At 41.0% G+C, this 17,112-nt stretch overlaps 1 protein-coding gene across 1 annotated transcript in view; it reads right to left on the minus strand.

The window, feature by feature from the left end:
* hgd (homogentisate 1,2-dioxygenase) overlaps window positions 1–14,472 on the minus strand; it is a 35,518-nt gene extending 21,046 nt beyond the window's left edge. Inside the window, exons 1-5 of the mRNA XM_034194529.1 lie at window positions 14,379–14,472; window positions 1,731–1,802; window positions 1,522–1,610; window positions 1,330–1,435; window positions 1,156–1,215 (exon numbers count right to left, since the gene is read on the minus strand). Of these exons, the coding sequence (XP_034050420.1) occupies window positions 1,156–1,215; window positions 1,330–1,435; window positions 1,522–1,610; window positions 1,731–1,802; window positions 14,379–14,393 (342 nt within the window). The 5' untranslated portion in view covers window positions 14,394–14,472. The remainder of the gene's footprint in view (window positions 1–1,155; window positions 1,216–1,329; window positions 1,436–1,521; window positions 1,611–1,730; window positions 1,803–14,378) is intronic.
* Between the last annotated feature and the right edge of the window lie 2,640 nt (window positions 14,473–17,112).

Consider the following 17,112-nt stretch of genomic DNA (forward strand, 5'->3'; position numbering starts at 1 on the left):
TCCTTTTGACTATCCCTGCTAGTGACAAAGAAACAGAACTAGATAGCATAAGTTCTTCAGAGGCGGCACTTAGCGTCTTTGCATCATTAGCGCCTTGTTTAGGTAAAAGCTCCATGAAGTTTTCAGGATTTTAAATCCAAATCTCACGATGCTTTACCACTGCTAATGAAAGGTAAACAGTTTTCAAAGATGATGGAACAATACGTCAGTTCAAAGAGTTCCATTGGCCACGCCTCCAAGATAACGCTACAATCTCAGGTTCAAGTCCTTGTGGATACTTTAGTTTTTGTGTGTTTACAACAAATGTAATTTTGCCATTTTTAAGGTACAGGTTTAGGTTCGGTTCTAGGTCATGTTTGGTTAGTTCCTCATTGTTATGTGATCACAAAATAGCTTCTTTTTTTTTTATCTCAGCTGAGACCAAAAACTGACAAATTAAATCTGGGTATTGTTAGATATATTCATGTGTTTATATATCATTTTATTATTTTGTATTCTTTGCTATTTGTTTTGGTATTACATAATTACTTTACTTAAATGGTTATATATTTTTAGTTTATTTGCCTAAATGTGCATGTTGAACTTACAATATATATTATAATATGTCCTGTTATCGTGCGGGTTATGGGCAGGGGGCTGGACCTCCTTTTAATGCCCACGGTGACAAATAAGGGAAGGATTTTATGAAATAAGGTCCACCTTGGTCACACCCATGTTATGTTTTATAAAAACTGTTTCAGTCTTTTGTTCGGGGTTCTGAACAGATGTATCTCCTGCAAGAGAGAAGTTCTTCAGAATCCAGGCCTGTTTTTCACTGTGACTTTGAATAAATTTAAATTGAGAAATAGTTTGACTTTGTACTTTGTAAGGGACAGTATTACAATAACGACCGGGTGACATTAACAGTATCATATACCATGTTCATAGTCGACAGAATGAAGCATCATGAGGTTTAAGCGCCTGAAACATCACCAAAGATCCAGCGTGGCGGCACCTCAAAATGGCCGCGGCCTCCGGTGGACATACATTTGTTAGCAAAGGATAGCTGTTTAAGCTACCAGTACAGTTAGCTGCTATGTTTAGCCCCCATCCAGCAAACAAATTAACATCCTGAGCTCCAACAGCACTAAGTAACAAGAAAAGAATCAGACTTACAGCCACGAAGTCGACTTTTTCGGCTGAAGATTTGGGGATGGTAAATGGCAGCCAACGCAACTGTAAAATAAATTAGCTTAACGGCTAAGTAGAAAAAATAACAGGTTTCATTTTGATGAAATAAGTGTAGAGAAACACAAATTCACAGATTCTTAATTTTAAAGTTTGACATACCTGGTTGGGGTCGGGTTCCATTTCATTCCAGCTTTCCGTTAGATTCCCACACGGCAGCACGGTAAACGGCTTATGTTTGACAGATGGCAGGATGCGGTAAAACCAGCTGCAAAAAGAAAATAAACCATGAGTTCAAGTGTCCAAGCTCTGATTGGTGGTGCACTGATTACGATGTCATAAAGGCACAGACACCTCCTCTTATTGGCTGGTCGTGGGCAGGTGAAGGCGGAGCCAGACAGCTGCTCAGCATAGAGTCCATACGGACACACCTGAGGACTGTTCTGCAGAGAAACAAAGTGAATTTTATGGTTTATTTTCACTTCTCAAAATATCATCTTGTACTGAAAGGGCGCCCTCAGCTGGTGGGTGGAGGTAATACGTGACAGGGATTTTGTGTCTACCTGTCCCTCAGGTAAAGATCCCGGACAGCGAGGGTCTTCAGAAGAGAATTCATTCCCAAAGCCGCTCATGTACTGCAAAAGACATTTAACGCTCGACTTATCAGCAACTTAAAATGAAATATTTAAAAAAACAAACAAACCAAGGACACATGCAAACATCATGTGGCTTCATTGTAATGCAGGATAAATGTGTTCACGCTGGTTATAATTAAAGTTGAAGGCTTGTCATTAAGGCTCATCTTTTTGGTAACTGTTGTCACGGTGATTCACATTAGATCTGTGATCAAACAAACTGCAGTTAAACCAAAGTTCTCCCCGGCGGTCCAGCCGTTATCATCAATTACACACTAATTACACAATGTGGCGGTCACCACTGTCCTCTGATCACCAGCCCGCGTGTCAGGAATTGTGCTGAGTCATTGTTAGTCAGCAGCAAACAGTCTTACAGACATGACAGTGACCCTGTGTGCACGGTCGTGCTCCTGCCGTGCACGTGGCGTCTATAATGCACGGACTTTATAGACTTTGAGAGCTCCAGTGTGTCATTCTCTAATCATTAGTCAAATTACCTGCAAAAAAAAAAAAAAAAGTTTAAATGGTTGCACAGTTTCAAAGGTGAGGATTCGCTGATTTTCGGTTTTGTGATTCTTCCAAATCACCATTTCTACAAGCAGAAAGTCAGACTGGAGGCTGGGTTTAGATATTAGTAAAATTATGAGGGTAGGCTGAAAAGTTCTAAGGCACCAAGAAGGAGAAATGCCATTTCAATAAAACTTGACATGCATTAAGTTCAGCTCTTCTGATGACTAACTGTGTTTTTTTCTTCCAGGTTGTGAGGTAGTTTGTGGTTCATAGCCAAGTTTTAAAGTTCGTGGTAGAGGGAAACGGCAAAAATGGACAAAATCTGGCATCGCGGTGTGATTAAGTACCTGCATAAGAAGGGGTTAAAGCCCAAGGACATTCATGTGGATATGGTTGCTACGTTAGGGGATGAAGCTCCCTCCATATCTACAGTGCAGAAGTGGGCAGCTGAATTTAATAGGGGCAGAGAGAGCCTTGAAGACAACCCAAGGTCTGGGCGGCCTGCAACAGCCACAACCCAGAAAAACATTGACCTTGTTCATGAAATGGTGATGGACGACAGACGATCGATGATTAATCAACTAGCAGATGCTGTGGGAATATCCTATGAGAGAACTGAACACATTCTGCATGAAGAACTTGGAATGTCAAAGGTGTCAGCTCGGTGGGTGCCACGTCTTCTGATGCCTGATCAGAAACGCACCAGGCTAGTTCATGTCGAAGGCAAACTTGGCGCAATTTGAAGAGGATCCAGCCAATTACATGGAACATTTTCTTACCCAGGATGTGTGTTGGGTTCACCACTTTGAACCAGAGACAAAAAAACAATCAATGCAGTGGAAACACCCAAGGTCACCACCTCCAAAGAAGGCCAAGGTCATTTTGTCTGCGGGGAAGGTCATGGTTTCAGTTTTCTGGGATGCCAAGGGCATTGTGTTTGTGGACTATCTTGAAAAGGGACAAACCATAAATGGACAGTACTATTCTAACCTACTGAGACAGTTACGCGAGGCTATCAAAAAGAAGCGACCAGGAAAGCTGAAGAAAGGGGTATTGTTCCATCAAGACAATGCCCCAGCTCACAATTCAACAGTGGCCATGGCCACTATCCATGAGTGTGGATTCGAACTGGTAGATCACCCACCATACTCCCCTGAAGTGGCACCCTCGGACTTTCATCTGTTTCCAAACCTGAAAACAAACTTGGCTGGGAAGCACTATCGGAGCAATGATGAGGTGATGGCTGCCGTTGAGGACTATTTTGACTCTCAAGATGAAAGCTTCTATGCCAAGGGAATCGAAGCACTCAAGCACAGCTGGAAGAAGTGTGTGGAGTTACAGGGAGACTATGTAGAAAAATAACCCTGAATTTGTTCAATTCGACAACTGCATCATAGTCAGCCTTAGAACTTTTCAGCCTACCCTCGTAGAGGCTGGGACCTACTGGGAGATATGATGAATCTACTGGTACAAACTCCAATCAGAAGTTAGGGTTTAAATGTTTCTATTTATCAAGACTCCAGTACAGTGGTAGAAACTACGATTGTACAGGCAGAAACTTCAGACACTATTACTTGTCGAGACCCCAATCTACAAGGAGAACTACATCTCTACTTGTAGAAAGTACAATTCTACCAGCAGAGAATGGTACAAATCTGTAGAAACCTGAATACTACCCATAGAAACTATGATTCTATCTGTAGGGAATGGTACAAATTGGTAGAAACCTGGATACTACCCATAGAAACTATGATTCTACCAGCAGAGAATGGTACAGATTGGTAGAAACCTGGAAACTATCTGTAGAAACTATGATTCTACCAGCAGAGAATGGTACAAATTGGTAGAAACCTGGATACTATCCCTAGAAACTATGATTCTACGAGCAGAGAATGGTACAAATTGGTAGAACCTGGATACTACCTGTAGAAACTATGATTATATCAGTAGAGAATGGTACAGATTGGTAGAAACCAGGAAACTACCTGTAGAAACTATGATTCTATCAGCAGAGAATGGTACAGATTGGTAGAAATGTGGATAATACCTGTAGAAACTATGATTCTATCAGTAGAAAATGGGACAGATTGGTAGAGACCTGGATACTACCTGTAGAAACTATGATTCTACCAGCAGAGAATGGGACAAATCGGTAGAAACCTGGATACTACCTGTAGAAACTATGATTCTACCAGCAGAGAATGGTACAAATTGGTAGAAACCTGGATACTACCCCTAGAAACTATGATTCTATGAGCAGAGAATGATACAAATTGGTAGAAACCTGGAAACTATCTGCAGAAACTATGATTATATCAGTAGAGAATGCTACAGATTGGTAGAAACCTGGAAACTACCTGTAGAAACTATGATTCTATCAGCAGAGAATGGTACAGATTGGTAGAAACGTGGATAATTGAAAATTGGTTTGACAGAAACAAATTATCATTAAACTTAAGTAAAACAAAATACATGTTATTTGGCTATTGTAATACAGACATACAGGTTCAGTTACAAGTCGAGGGGGTAGATATTGAAAGGGTACATGAAATAAGTTTCTGGGGGTGATAATAGATGATAAGATAAACTGGAAGACTCATATAAAACATATACAAAGTAAACTGTCAAGAAGCATTTCAGTTCTAAACAAAGCGAAACATATTCTGGACCACAACTCACTCCGCATTCTTTACTGCTCACTGGTTTTACCATATTTACAGTACTGTGCAGAGGTATGGGGTAATACTTATAAAGGTACAACACAATCACTATCAGTAATGCAGAAAAGAGCTATAAGAATTATTCATAATACTGGCTATAGAGATCATACAAATCCACTATTTTTACAATCCAAATTCTTAAAATTCACAGACTTGGTTCATTTTCAAACAGTACAAATTGTGTATAAAGCCATAAACAATTTACTTCCAGCAAATATTAAAAATATGTTTTTTAACAGATCAGGGGATTACAGTCTGAGGGGGAAATTTAATTTAAAGCATCAGTGGGCACGAACAACATTAAAAGGTTTCTGTATTTCTGTCTGTGGGGTGAGGATGTGGAACAGATTGGGAGTGGGGCCACAAGCAATTGCCAAGCATGACCCAGTTCAAACAGCGGTACAAAAATATGGTTTTTCTGGGTATAGGGAGGAGGAAGGGTAATGAGGGTTAGGGTGTTTTTGTTTTTTGCTTCGGCTTGTAATATATAGTATTTTGTATGTAAGTAGGTATGTGTAGGGTATTATTATGTTGTGTATATATATGTGTCTATATGTATATGTGTATATATGTGTATGTATATGTGTATGTATGTTGATGTGTGTATGTATATATATATGTGTATGTGTATGTATATGTATATATATATATATATATATATATATATTGATATCGGTTTAGGTGTGTAGGAATCTATGTGTATATGTGGCAAAGGGTATTACTGGTTGTGGGGAAGAAGGGGTAGGGATAAATAAGCTGATGCTTCACCCTACCCCTTTTCGGACATGTTGGGTACACAGTAGGAACTTTTTTGTTGTTGTCTTTACTGATCTATCTTGTAATTGTTGTTGTATCAAATGTTCGAAATAAACAGTTTTCATTCATTCATTCATTCATTCCTTCATTCATTCATTCATTCATAATACCTGTAGAAACTATGATTCTACCAGCAGAGAATGGTACAAATCGGTAGAAACCTGGATACTACCTGTAGAAACTATGATTCTACCAGCAGAGAATGGTACAAATCGGTAGAAACCTGGATACTACCTGTAGAAACTATGATTCTACCAGCAGAGAATGGTACAAATTGGTAGAAACCTGGATACTACCTGTAGAAACTATGATTATACCAGTAGAGAATGGTACAAACTGGTAGTAGAAACTCAAATACTACTGGTAGAAACTCCTAGAAGTCTCCTACTTGTTTGTTGTAAAATATGTAAAGCACTTCGTCCTACATTTTCATGTACTGAAAGATGTTCTATAAATAAAGTTTGATTAATTAATTGATTGATTAAACTTCGATCAAAGGTTAGGTTAGTACAGCAAACTTGCATATAATGGATTCAGGTGGACCCGATACTTTTGTCTGTTCTAATCAAACATTCTGTTATATGTATAAAACGTACAAATCCGTTATATGTGTATAACGGATTAGTTACAGCCAGGACGGTGCCAAACGATTACAGGGAATCCGCAGCACCTCTAAGTGAAGTGCGCAATGCATCTGCACGTGTGTGGGTCAACACAGGGGCAAAAATTCCAACTACCAAACTCACGCCGCTACCACTTGAATTTCGTATACAGTAGCAATTAGCGGACTGTAAAGTTAAGGCTTTTACAGGGATTGTTTCAAAGACTTTAAGCCTTAAGCGACGCATACAATAATGACAGGGGTGCATTGTGCTGTTTTCAAATGCCTCGGAACAGAATTTATAGGCTTGAAAGTTGGCTGAAAACACCCGATTGCAAAGCTCCGCCGAGTCCACACAAAGACGGAAAGAAGAAGAAATGTGGTTGTAAACCTCCGTTCATTCTACACAATTTCCCCACAGAAAAGAAAGATCCAGACGGACATAAAAGACGGACTAAAACTGTAAGTTTCTTGCACACATTTATTTTGTCAATATCCTGAAACTGTGCCGAATTATAATGTGGCTGATGACGCCGTTTTCGTGCATCGACTTATGACTGTAATGTCGCGCCATGAATGAGGTGGCGTGTAATATTGTAAAATTGACATGTTCTATAAACAAACTGCATGCATGCACATATCATTGTATGTCTGTCAACTTATCAAAACAAACATGACACCAAAGAGGTTATATGTGAGACCCACCTTCATTGTAGTCATTACAAAGCCGGCGGAGTAGCGATTTCTCATCCCTGCTTAGCAAATATTCTGCAATATCCACAGTTTCAGACTCTGGACTTTGTCTAACCATCCGTCAGTTGCCTTCAAGGGGTCAGAAATTTGTTTGTCTCCAACTATCAACAAGGACTGGTCATTTTCGACAGCAGTGCTCTCTTACTCCTTTGTTGGCACCAACGGTTGTTTCTGTAATGATGCAGCACACGCAAGCGCAGCCAGCTCTGCTTTCCATTTCTGTCCACTGCCATACGTAGTCCTGGTTGTAACAGGCAATCTGCGGAGCTTACCAAAACGCTTTAGTCAACTTTCCAGTGGTTGAAATGATCCAAATCACAGCACTCCTCGCTGCTTTCCGCTGTCATAGTATGTGGGTTGGTAGCTGAAAAATTTAGCACACCCATAATGCACCACCTGGCCCAAGATGTGCACTTCGCTTATTTGTTTTGCGTATTTCCTTGATTCAATGCCTGACCTTGAATTGGGACCTGCCTCAATTAATGACCAGGTCAAAACTTTGTCTGAAAACATGCTGAGTATGACCCCCATAGATGAACTCCAGTCCTCATTGGTGCAGTTGGTTTACAGCCAACCACTGTGGATCCCGGGAGATTTAATTCTCGACACCACCAACCCCTGGTCAGCTGCACACCAATGGAGTGGTGTGCACTGTGTTGGACATAATTCACCATACCGAGTCTGTTCCCTGTTTGGTATATGGTAACACGCCCAGACACGCCCAGACATGCGAAGCACATATCAAAGTGTTGCTACTTGTGGTTAGAGTGTGTCCTCTGTTCTGCATGTGTCAACATGCCGAAGTGTGCATATTGATGTTTCCTGTCTCAGCCCCTGAGTGGGTCATTTTTTTTTCCTGCTATGCATATGACAAATTGTCTCAGATACTGATGTTTCCTGTCTCTGCCCCTGCGTGGGCAATGTTTATTCCTGCTATGCACATGACAAGCTGTCTCAACCCCCCATGGTGGTTTTCCTGTCAGGACTCCTGTGAGGTTAATGGGCGGGGCCGAGCTGTTATAAAAGTCTGTGAATTGTGCGAAAGAGAGACTAATAAAATGACATGCCGTTGCGTTGTCGAAATGGGAAATTGTCGCTCCTTTTTCATCCGTCGCAATTTCCACAGTACCCACTTTCCTTGAATTGGCAAGTGTCAGTGCTGAACCTCATTTCGTTCCTCTGTTACTGGGCACGTCCAGACTGGTCTGTCCGGTACATGTTAGGGGTTTTTAATTGAAGTAAATTACAACGGGGCGGGACATTTTTTCTGATGTGTGTGAAAATCTATTATACAAAATCCGTTATATACAGTGTTCATTACATGGAAAACAATACAAAAGCACTGGGACTTTTATTTTTGTCCAATGAGCGTGAATATCCGGTTTATACAGTGATGGTCTAGATGAGTTTTACTGTAGTTTCTACTGGTACAGACTCTAATCTATTTACTTTCTACTGCAGTCTACTATCAGAAACTACAATTCAGCTGTACTTTAACAGTGGAGAATGGTAGGATCTTTGATTTTACATGTAAAAAGTACAATTCTACCAGCACATACTACTACTAGACAGTACATTTTGCAGATAACATTTGGTCCCTGTCCAAATATCAATCAATCAATCAATCAATTTTATTTATATAGCGCCAAATCACAACAAACAGTTGCCCCAAGGTGCTTTATATTGTAAGGCAAGGCCATACAATAACTACGTAAAAACCCCAACGGTCAAAACGACCCCCTGTGAGCAAGCACCTGGCGACAGTGGAAAGGAAAAACCCCCCTTCAACAGGAAGAAACCTCCAGCAGAACCAGGCCCAGGGAGGGGCAGTCCTCCGCTAGGACTGGTTGGGGCTGAGGGAGAGAACCAGGAAAAAGACATGCTGTGGAGGGGAGCAGAGATCAATCACTAATGATTAAATGCAGAGTGGTGCATACAGAGCAAAAAGAGAAAGAAACACTCAGTGCATCATGGGAACCCCCCAGCAGTCTAAGTCTATAGCAGCATAACTAAGGGATGGTTTCAGGGTCACCTGATCCAGCCCTAACTATAAGCTTTAGCAAAAAGGAACGTTTTAAGCCTAATCTTAAAAGTAGAGAGGGTGTCTGTCTCCCTGATCTGAATTGGGAGCTGGTTCCACAGGAGAGGAGCCTGAAAGCTGAAGGCTCTGCCTCCCATTCTACTCTTACAAACCCTAGGAACTACAAGTAAGCCTGCAGTCTGAGAGCGAAGCACTCTATGGGGTGATATGGTACTATGAGGTCCCTAAGATAAGATGGGACCTGATATTCAAAACCTTATAAGTAAGAAGAAGAATTTTAAATTCTATTCTAGAATTAAGAGGAAGCCAATGAAGAGAGGCCAATATGGGTGAGATATGCTCTCTCCTTCTAGTCCCCGTTAGTACTCTAGCTGCAGCATTTGAATTAACTGAAGGCTTTTCAGGGAACTTTAGGACAACCTGATAATAATGAATTACAATAGTCCAGCCTAGAGGAAATAAATGCATGAATTAGTTTTTCAGCATCACTCTGAGACAAGACCTTTCTAATTTTAGAGATATTGCGTAAATGCAAAAAAGCAGTCCTACATATTTGTTTAATATGCGCATTGAATGACATATCCTGATCAAAAATGACTCCAAGTATTCTCACAGTATTACTAGAGGTCAGGGTAATGCCATCCAGAGTAAGGATCTGGTTAGACACCATGTTTCTAAGATTTGTGGGGCCAAGTACAACAACATCAGTTTTATCTGAGTTTAAAAGCAGCAAATTAGAGGTCATCCATGTCTTTATGTCTGTAAGACAATCCTGCAATTAGCTAATTGGTGTGTGTCCTCTGGCTTCATGGATAGATAAAGCTGGGTATCATCTGCGTAATAATGAAAATTTAAGCAATGCCGTCTAATAATACTGCCTAAGGGAAGCATGTATAAAGTGAATAAATTGGTCCTAGCACAGAACCTTGTGGAACTCCATAATACCTTTAGTCTGTGAAGAAGATTCCCCATTTACATGAACAAATGTAATCTATTAGATAAATATGATTCAAAACCACCGCAGCGCAGTGCCTTTAATACCTATGGCATGCTCTAATCTCTGTAATAAAATTTTATGGTCAACAGTATCAAAGCAGCACTGAGGTCTAACAGGACAAGCACAGAGATGAGTCCACTGTCTGAGGCCATAAGAAGATCATTTGTAACCTTCACTAATGCTGTTTCTGTACTATGATGAATTCTAAAACCTGACTGAAACTCTTCAAATAGACCATTCCTCTGCAGATGATCAGTTACCTGTTTACAACTACCCTTTCAAGAATTTTTGAGAGAAAAGGAAGGTTAGAGATTGGCCTATAATTAGCTAAGATAGCTGGACCAAGTGATGGCTTTTTAAGTAATGGTTTAATTACTGCCACCTTAAAAGCCTGTGGTACATAGCCAACTAATAAAGATAGATTGATCATATTTAAGATCAATAAATAATTAAATAAATAATGGTAGGGCTTCCTTGAGCAGCCTGGTAGGAATGGGGTCTAGTAGACATGTTGATGGCTTGGATGAAGTAACTAATGGAAATAACGCAGACAGAACAATCTGAGAGAAAGAGTCTAACCAAAAGATAGCGATATGTCTTTGGGATGGTTATGAGTAATTTTTTCTCTAATAGTTAAAATTTTATTAGCAAAGAAAGTCATGAAGTCATTACTAGTTAAAGTTAAAGGAATACTCGGCTCAATTCAATTAGTGATGAGTAGTAAGATGTCCTAGCTTTACGGAGGGCTTTTTTATAGAGCAACAGACTCTTTTTCCAGGCTAAGTGAAGATCTTCTAAATTAGTGAGACGCCATTTCCTCTCCAACTTACGGGTTAGCTGCGAGTTTGTGAGTTATACCACGGAGTCAAGCACTTCTGATTTAAAGCTCTCTTTTCAGAGGAGCTACAGCATCCAAAGTTGTCTTCAATGAGGATGTAACACTATTGACGAGATACTCTATCTCACTTACAGAGTTTAGGTAGCTACTCTGCACTGTGTTGGTATATGGCATTAGAGAACATAAAGAAGGAATCATATCCTTAAACCTAGTTACAGCGCTTTCTGAAAGACTTCTAGTGTAATGAAACTTATTCCCCACTGCTGGGTAGTCCATCAGAGTAAATGTAATGTTATTAAGAAATGATCAGACAGAAGGGAGTTTTCAGGGAATACTGTTAAGTCTTCCATTTCCATACCATAAGTCAGAACAAGATCTAGATATGATTAAAGTGGTGGTGGACTCATTTACATTTTGAGCAAAGCCAATTGAGTCGCTAATAATAGATTAAATGCAGTGTTGAGGCTGTCATTCTCAGCATCTGTGTGGATGTTAAAATCGCCCACTATAATTATCTTATCTGAGCTAAGCACTAAGTCAAACAAAAAGGTCTGAAAATTCACAGAGAAACTCACAGTAACGACCAGGTGGACGATAGATAACAACAAATAAAACTGGTTTTTGGGACTTCCATTTGGTATGGACAAGACTAAGAGTCAAGCTTTCAAATGAATTAAAGCTCTGTCTGGGTTTTTGATTAATTAATAAGCTGGAATGGAAGATTGCTGCTATACCTCCGCCTCGGCCCGTGCTACGAGCATTCTGGCAGTTAGTGTGACTCGGGGGTGTTGACTCATTTAAACTAACATATTCATCCTGCTGTAACCGGTTTCTGTAAGGCAGAATAAATCAATATGTTGATCAAGTATTATATCATTTACTAACAGGGACTTAGAAGAGAGAGACCTAATGTTAATAGACCACATTTAACTGTTTTAGTCTGTGGTGCAGTTGAGGTGCTATATTATTTTTTCTTTTTGAATTTTTATTGCGTAAATAGATTTTTGCTGGTTGTTGGTGGTCTGGGAGCAGGACACCCGTCCCTACGGGGATGGGGTAATGAGGGATGGCAGGGTGGAGAGAAGTAGCTGCAGAGCGGTGTGTAAGACTACAACTCTGCTTCCTGGTCCCAACCCTGGATAGTCACGGTTTGGAGGATTTAAGAAAATTGGCCAGATTTCTAGAAATGAGAGCTGCTCCATCCAAAGTGGATGGATGCCGTCTCTCCTAACCAAGACCAGGTTTTCCCCAGAAGCTTTTGCCAATTATCTATGAAGCCCACCTCATTTTTGGACACCACTCAGACAGCCAGCAATTCAAGGAGAACATGCGGCTAAACATGTCACTCCCGGTCCGATTGGGGAGGGGCCCAGAGAAAACTACAGAGTCCGACATTGTTTTTGCAAAGTTACACACCGATTCAATGTTAATTTTAGTGACCTCCGATTGGTGTAACCGGGTGTCAGATCTGCCAGAGGGAAACTAACGGCGGCTAAGCTACCTTGGTCCGCACCGACTACAGGGGCCTGGCTAGCTGTAGAATTTTCCACGGTGCAGAGCCAAGTCTCCAATTCGCCCAGCCTGGCCTCCAAAGCTACGAATAAGCTACACTTATTACAAGTACCGTTACTGCTAAAGGAGGCCGAGGAATAACTAAACATTTCACACCCAGAGCAGAAAAGTGCAGGAGAGACAGGAGAAGCTGCCATGCTAACCGGCTAAGAGCTAGTAGCTGCGCTAAGCTAGCGGATTCCTAAAACACACAAATTGAATAATGTGTAAATAATTTAGAGGTGATTCAGCAGAGGGAGTGCTTAGTTAAGGCACGTAAGATACACTGGGAAACAAATTGTATCTAGTTTAACTAGATCAATCTAACTGCGCAGATTAAACAGCTAACAGATACAGCAAAACACCGCTGTGCTCCGGAACAGGACGTGATACAATACCGCAGTGAGAGCCAACCACCAGTAGAGTTAAATATACTCTATCACAGTGTAAAATCAACTCTTACTGGAGAAAAAACACTTGATTTGACAAGACGGTAGAGCTGATTTCCCTCTATAATAGAGTGTATTTTACTCTATTTAGACTGGGACCAAATGTTATCCTGGCAGAGTAAATTTTACTCAGCAAAATTTACTGTGTACAGAATGGTACAGTTTGGTAGAAACTCAGATTTTAGTTGCACAAACTTGGATGCTTTTGGTACTGATAGAAACTACAAATGTCCCAGTAGAACCCTAAATTAGAGGTTAGGAGTAGTAGTTTTTATTGTTAGAGACTCTAGTCTACCAGTATAACATAAAAATCAACGGAGAATGGCGGAATCGCTGATCCAACTATCAGATTCTATCAGTAAGTATCGGTAGAAACTCATATGAGCTACAATTCTAACAAGAGGAAAAGTACGATTTTAACATTGGAGACTAGTAGAATCTTTAAATTTGTATGTAGAAACTACAATTCTACTGGTAGAAACTCAGATTCTAACGGCAGAAGCTACGACTTGCCTGGTAGAAAGTTAAACTGAAGGTTAGGCTCAGTAGTTTCTGCTGGCAGAGACTCGAGTATTCAAAACTACAATCAACTGAGAGCAATTAAGATCTGGGCAAAGACTCCACAATCTACAGAAAACTACAATTTTACTGAGAGAAAAGTATGATTTTAACAGTAGAGATCGGTCGAGTCTTTAATTCTACATGTAGAGAAATACAATTCTATTGGTAGGAATTTATGATTCGTCTTCGAGTAGAGATCTCTGATCCGACGTGCAGAAAGTTGAGTTCTCTCAAACTGAAGTTTCTTCTCTGAAAGTTACGTCAGAGAAATGAGTCTGTAACATATTAATATCTTGAAACCATGAGTGACTCGACCTTTATCATGAAACCAGAGTTTTAAAACAGGTCCACAAACCAGCAACTAAAACCAGGGTTAAAACATTTTCAGAATGTGATGAGATTTGGAACAAAGAGTTGTTTTTTTGTGTGTGTGTGTGTGTTTTTTTTTGATCATATTATTATTATTTATTTGTGACATATTGCCCTGTGAAGCAGCTTCAGAGGTTCAAAGCACATCTGGGCAGCTGTTTCATGCTGCATTCTGATTGGTCAGAAGAAACACCGCCCTTCAGTCTGTTTCTGAGACAAATGTGCAGATTATGGTGTGTATGTGCGCAGGAAACCGCTTTCATACGATCCAAACGTCACAGAATCGCGGGATGCCTCCGGGTCGACGGTTTCCAGAACGCTTCAGGTCGGCCGCAGAATAAACGTGACTAAAGAGCGTCTCGTGTCTCACCTGGAGTCCAGTCATGGTGCCGTCCGTTCTCACTGTGTGTGTGTGTGAGCCGTGTGAGCCGTGCACAAGGACAGGGGCTGGTTTTTAAAGTCTGACACAGTGCAGGTGTAGTTCACCCTGGACAGTATCTGTGACGTAACCCAGGGGCGTCTATCAGAGGGACAAGGACAGGTCAGAGGTCAAAAACGTGCAAACAGCAGCCGGCGTCGCGGCAAAGTCAACAACCCGACGTGGAAAAGTTGTGTTAAACATAAAATGCACCAAGTGACTGTAAAGGACCAACAGAAAGGTCACGACATCACAGATCCTAGAGCGAAACACTGAAATAACAACAAAAGTGGTGTAGGGGAGACTGGGCCTGTTGTCACACTGCTAATTCACAAGATTACCATCATTTCTTATACAGTTCAAAACCATATATATGTTTGGACAACCACAACGTCTTTTGTGTCACACTGTAAGTTGTGTTTATCAGGAGAAATTCAGTCCTTCCGGCAAATTTTGTATCTAAAATTCAAAAATCCTAAAATTCTGCGTGAAAAAAAGAAATCATGCATTTCTGACATTTCTAAAGTCTTTTTCTCACTACATTTGGGTTTCACAAGTAGGGGAAATGGACCAGAAGCCCTGAAATGCTCACAAGAACCACAAGATGGTGACAAAAGTTACTCAAATGTGCAGCAAGAGTTCATCTGTTTATTCACTTGAGAAGTTAAATTTTGGTGAAAATAATATGGGCTGACAGACAATAATCAGCTTCCACTTATGTCCCTGACCTTATGTGCAACTTCCTTGTTAAATCACAGCATATTAGATTTGAAAACTCATCATCGCGACAAGCTCAACTGCAGAAAGTTGGCATTAATTTGGGTGAAAACTGTCAGAATTTATCCGTGTTTTTCCTTTTCTTTTTAAAGGCACCAAAGTAACTGGAAATTCTTTCATTGCCTGCTGAGCATAGTCATGTCCAGGTGTGACTTATTCCCTCATTATTTAAAGGTCAGTGCATAAAATATCTGGAGTTGGTCTGAAGTGTTACAAGGCTTAAAATTCAGTTAAATCACTCACTAAGGAATAAAAATAACACAGTATGATGAATCTGTCTCAAGCAGGCTGTCCTCAAAAACTGCATGAGCGTGAAGGAGACGGGTGAGGAGATGGGTGAGGGAAGCCATCAAGACACCCATGACAATGCTGAAGGAGTCACAAGCTTCAGTGGCTTTTTGTGTGTTGCTTCACCAGTCTGAGCTTGAGTTGAGAGCGGAACACAAAGATTTTCTAAAGAAGAAGACATGACTCACAGGCACAAATTTGCTAGAAGACACATGGGAGACTCGAGCTGAGATTTATTCCTCTGAAGCAATCGACAAAAAGTCTATCGGTTCACGGCCACTGAAGCTTTTACTTGTTCGCATCGTCATGGGATGTTGGTTCTTGACACAGATGAGGTGATCACCTAAGCTCCGCCCCCGTCGTTGGTGGTGGCGATGGTGCTTTTTGTCCCGTTTGCAGAAGATCACTTTTTGTGCGGCAACATTTCATCCCTTTTTTAATTTGATTTTTACAAATGACGTGATCGCTGCTAGCTGTCATTGGTCTCTGAACGCTGCAGCGATCACGTGACTGCGACGGAACACAAGGCCTCCAAGAGGCTGCGATACATGACTTAAATTTATTCAGCTCATTCTTTGAAATTGATGGTCAAACGAGGGGTACCTAATGTCCCCTGTGCTCCAAAAAGAATCAATTTCCGCCCTGCTTATTCTTGCCTCGCTTCCCCTGTTGTCTATTTCTTTTCTTTTCGGGAGGTGTTGGCGAAGGCTAAATGATGGCAAATTCTCATAGCGAGGCGCAAATAAACTCGCCAGCGGCGAAGAAGTAACTGTTCTCCAGCGAGGCGTGCAGTCAGGCCCGGCTCCCCCGCTGGCAGGCAGTCAGGGCGCCGCCGCAGACGAAAAAGCCCAATGGCAGGAAAATATCACGTCCCAGTCTCCGGAAATTGATCTGCTCCTTGTACGGGAAAGAAAATGAGCGATTTTAATTTCATCCCCGAGTCTGATGATAGAATTCTAGAGTATTTGGGTCCATCCGGATGGTGCCAAGTGTTTTGGCGCGATGGGAGCCTGTTGCTCCCTACTGACAGTCATATCTATGCATGCATAAGTGGCCGTTAATGTTTTGTTATTAGGCGCCTGCTGAACGCCGCGCTGTGACAGTAACGGTACGCTCACCTGAGACAATCCATACCTGTATGTGCCGTAATGACATCACTGAACATCCCACGGTTATTAGACTCGCTATCTGGACTGCAAGCAACAACAACAAAATTTTATGAATATTTTATTATTATTTAATCGTAAAACGGTTGTTCCCAAAATAAATTTTCCCAACTTGTACATAAAGATCTTTATTCCCATTTTTTAATGAATTGGCTTTCCCCCTCTTCTTTTTGGCTTAGCCAAAGAAAGTTTTAATTCGTTGTGATCAGGTAAATACGTCAATTTTGACCCCAGAGCAGACAAAACCTCAGGACCTCCCATCATCTTTGGCGCCCCCTTAAGAGTATCTTCTCTGTGAGTATAATATCCCCGGCTGGCAAATACTGCTTTGGTTACATTCTGATAACATTTCAAGGAATTGCACCAAGTGTCCCAAAATTCCACCTAAAAATGTGAGAGAAGTTCATTTCAGAACGCAGGCACCAACTCATGAAACTGGCCGTGTCTAGGTTTTT

The sequence above is a fragment of the Thalassophryne amazonica genome, chromosome 1, assembly GCF_902500255.1.
Source record: "Thalassophryne amazonica chromosome 1, fThaAma1.1, whole genome shotgun sequence".
In the NCBI taxonomy this organism is placed as follows: domain Eukaryota; kingdom Metazoa; phylum Chordata; class Actinopteri; order Batrachoidiformes; family Batrachoididae; genus Thalassophryne; species Thalassophryne amazonica.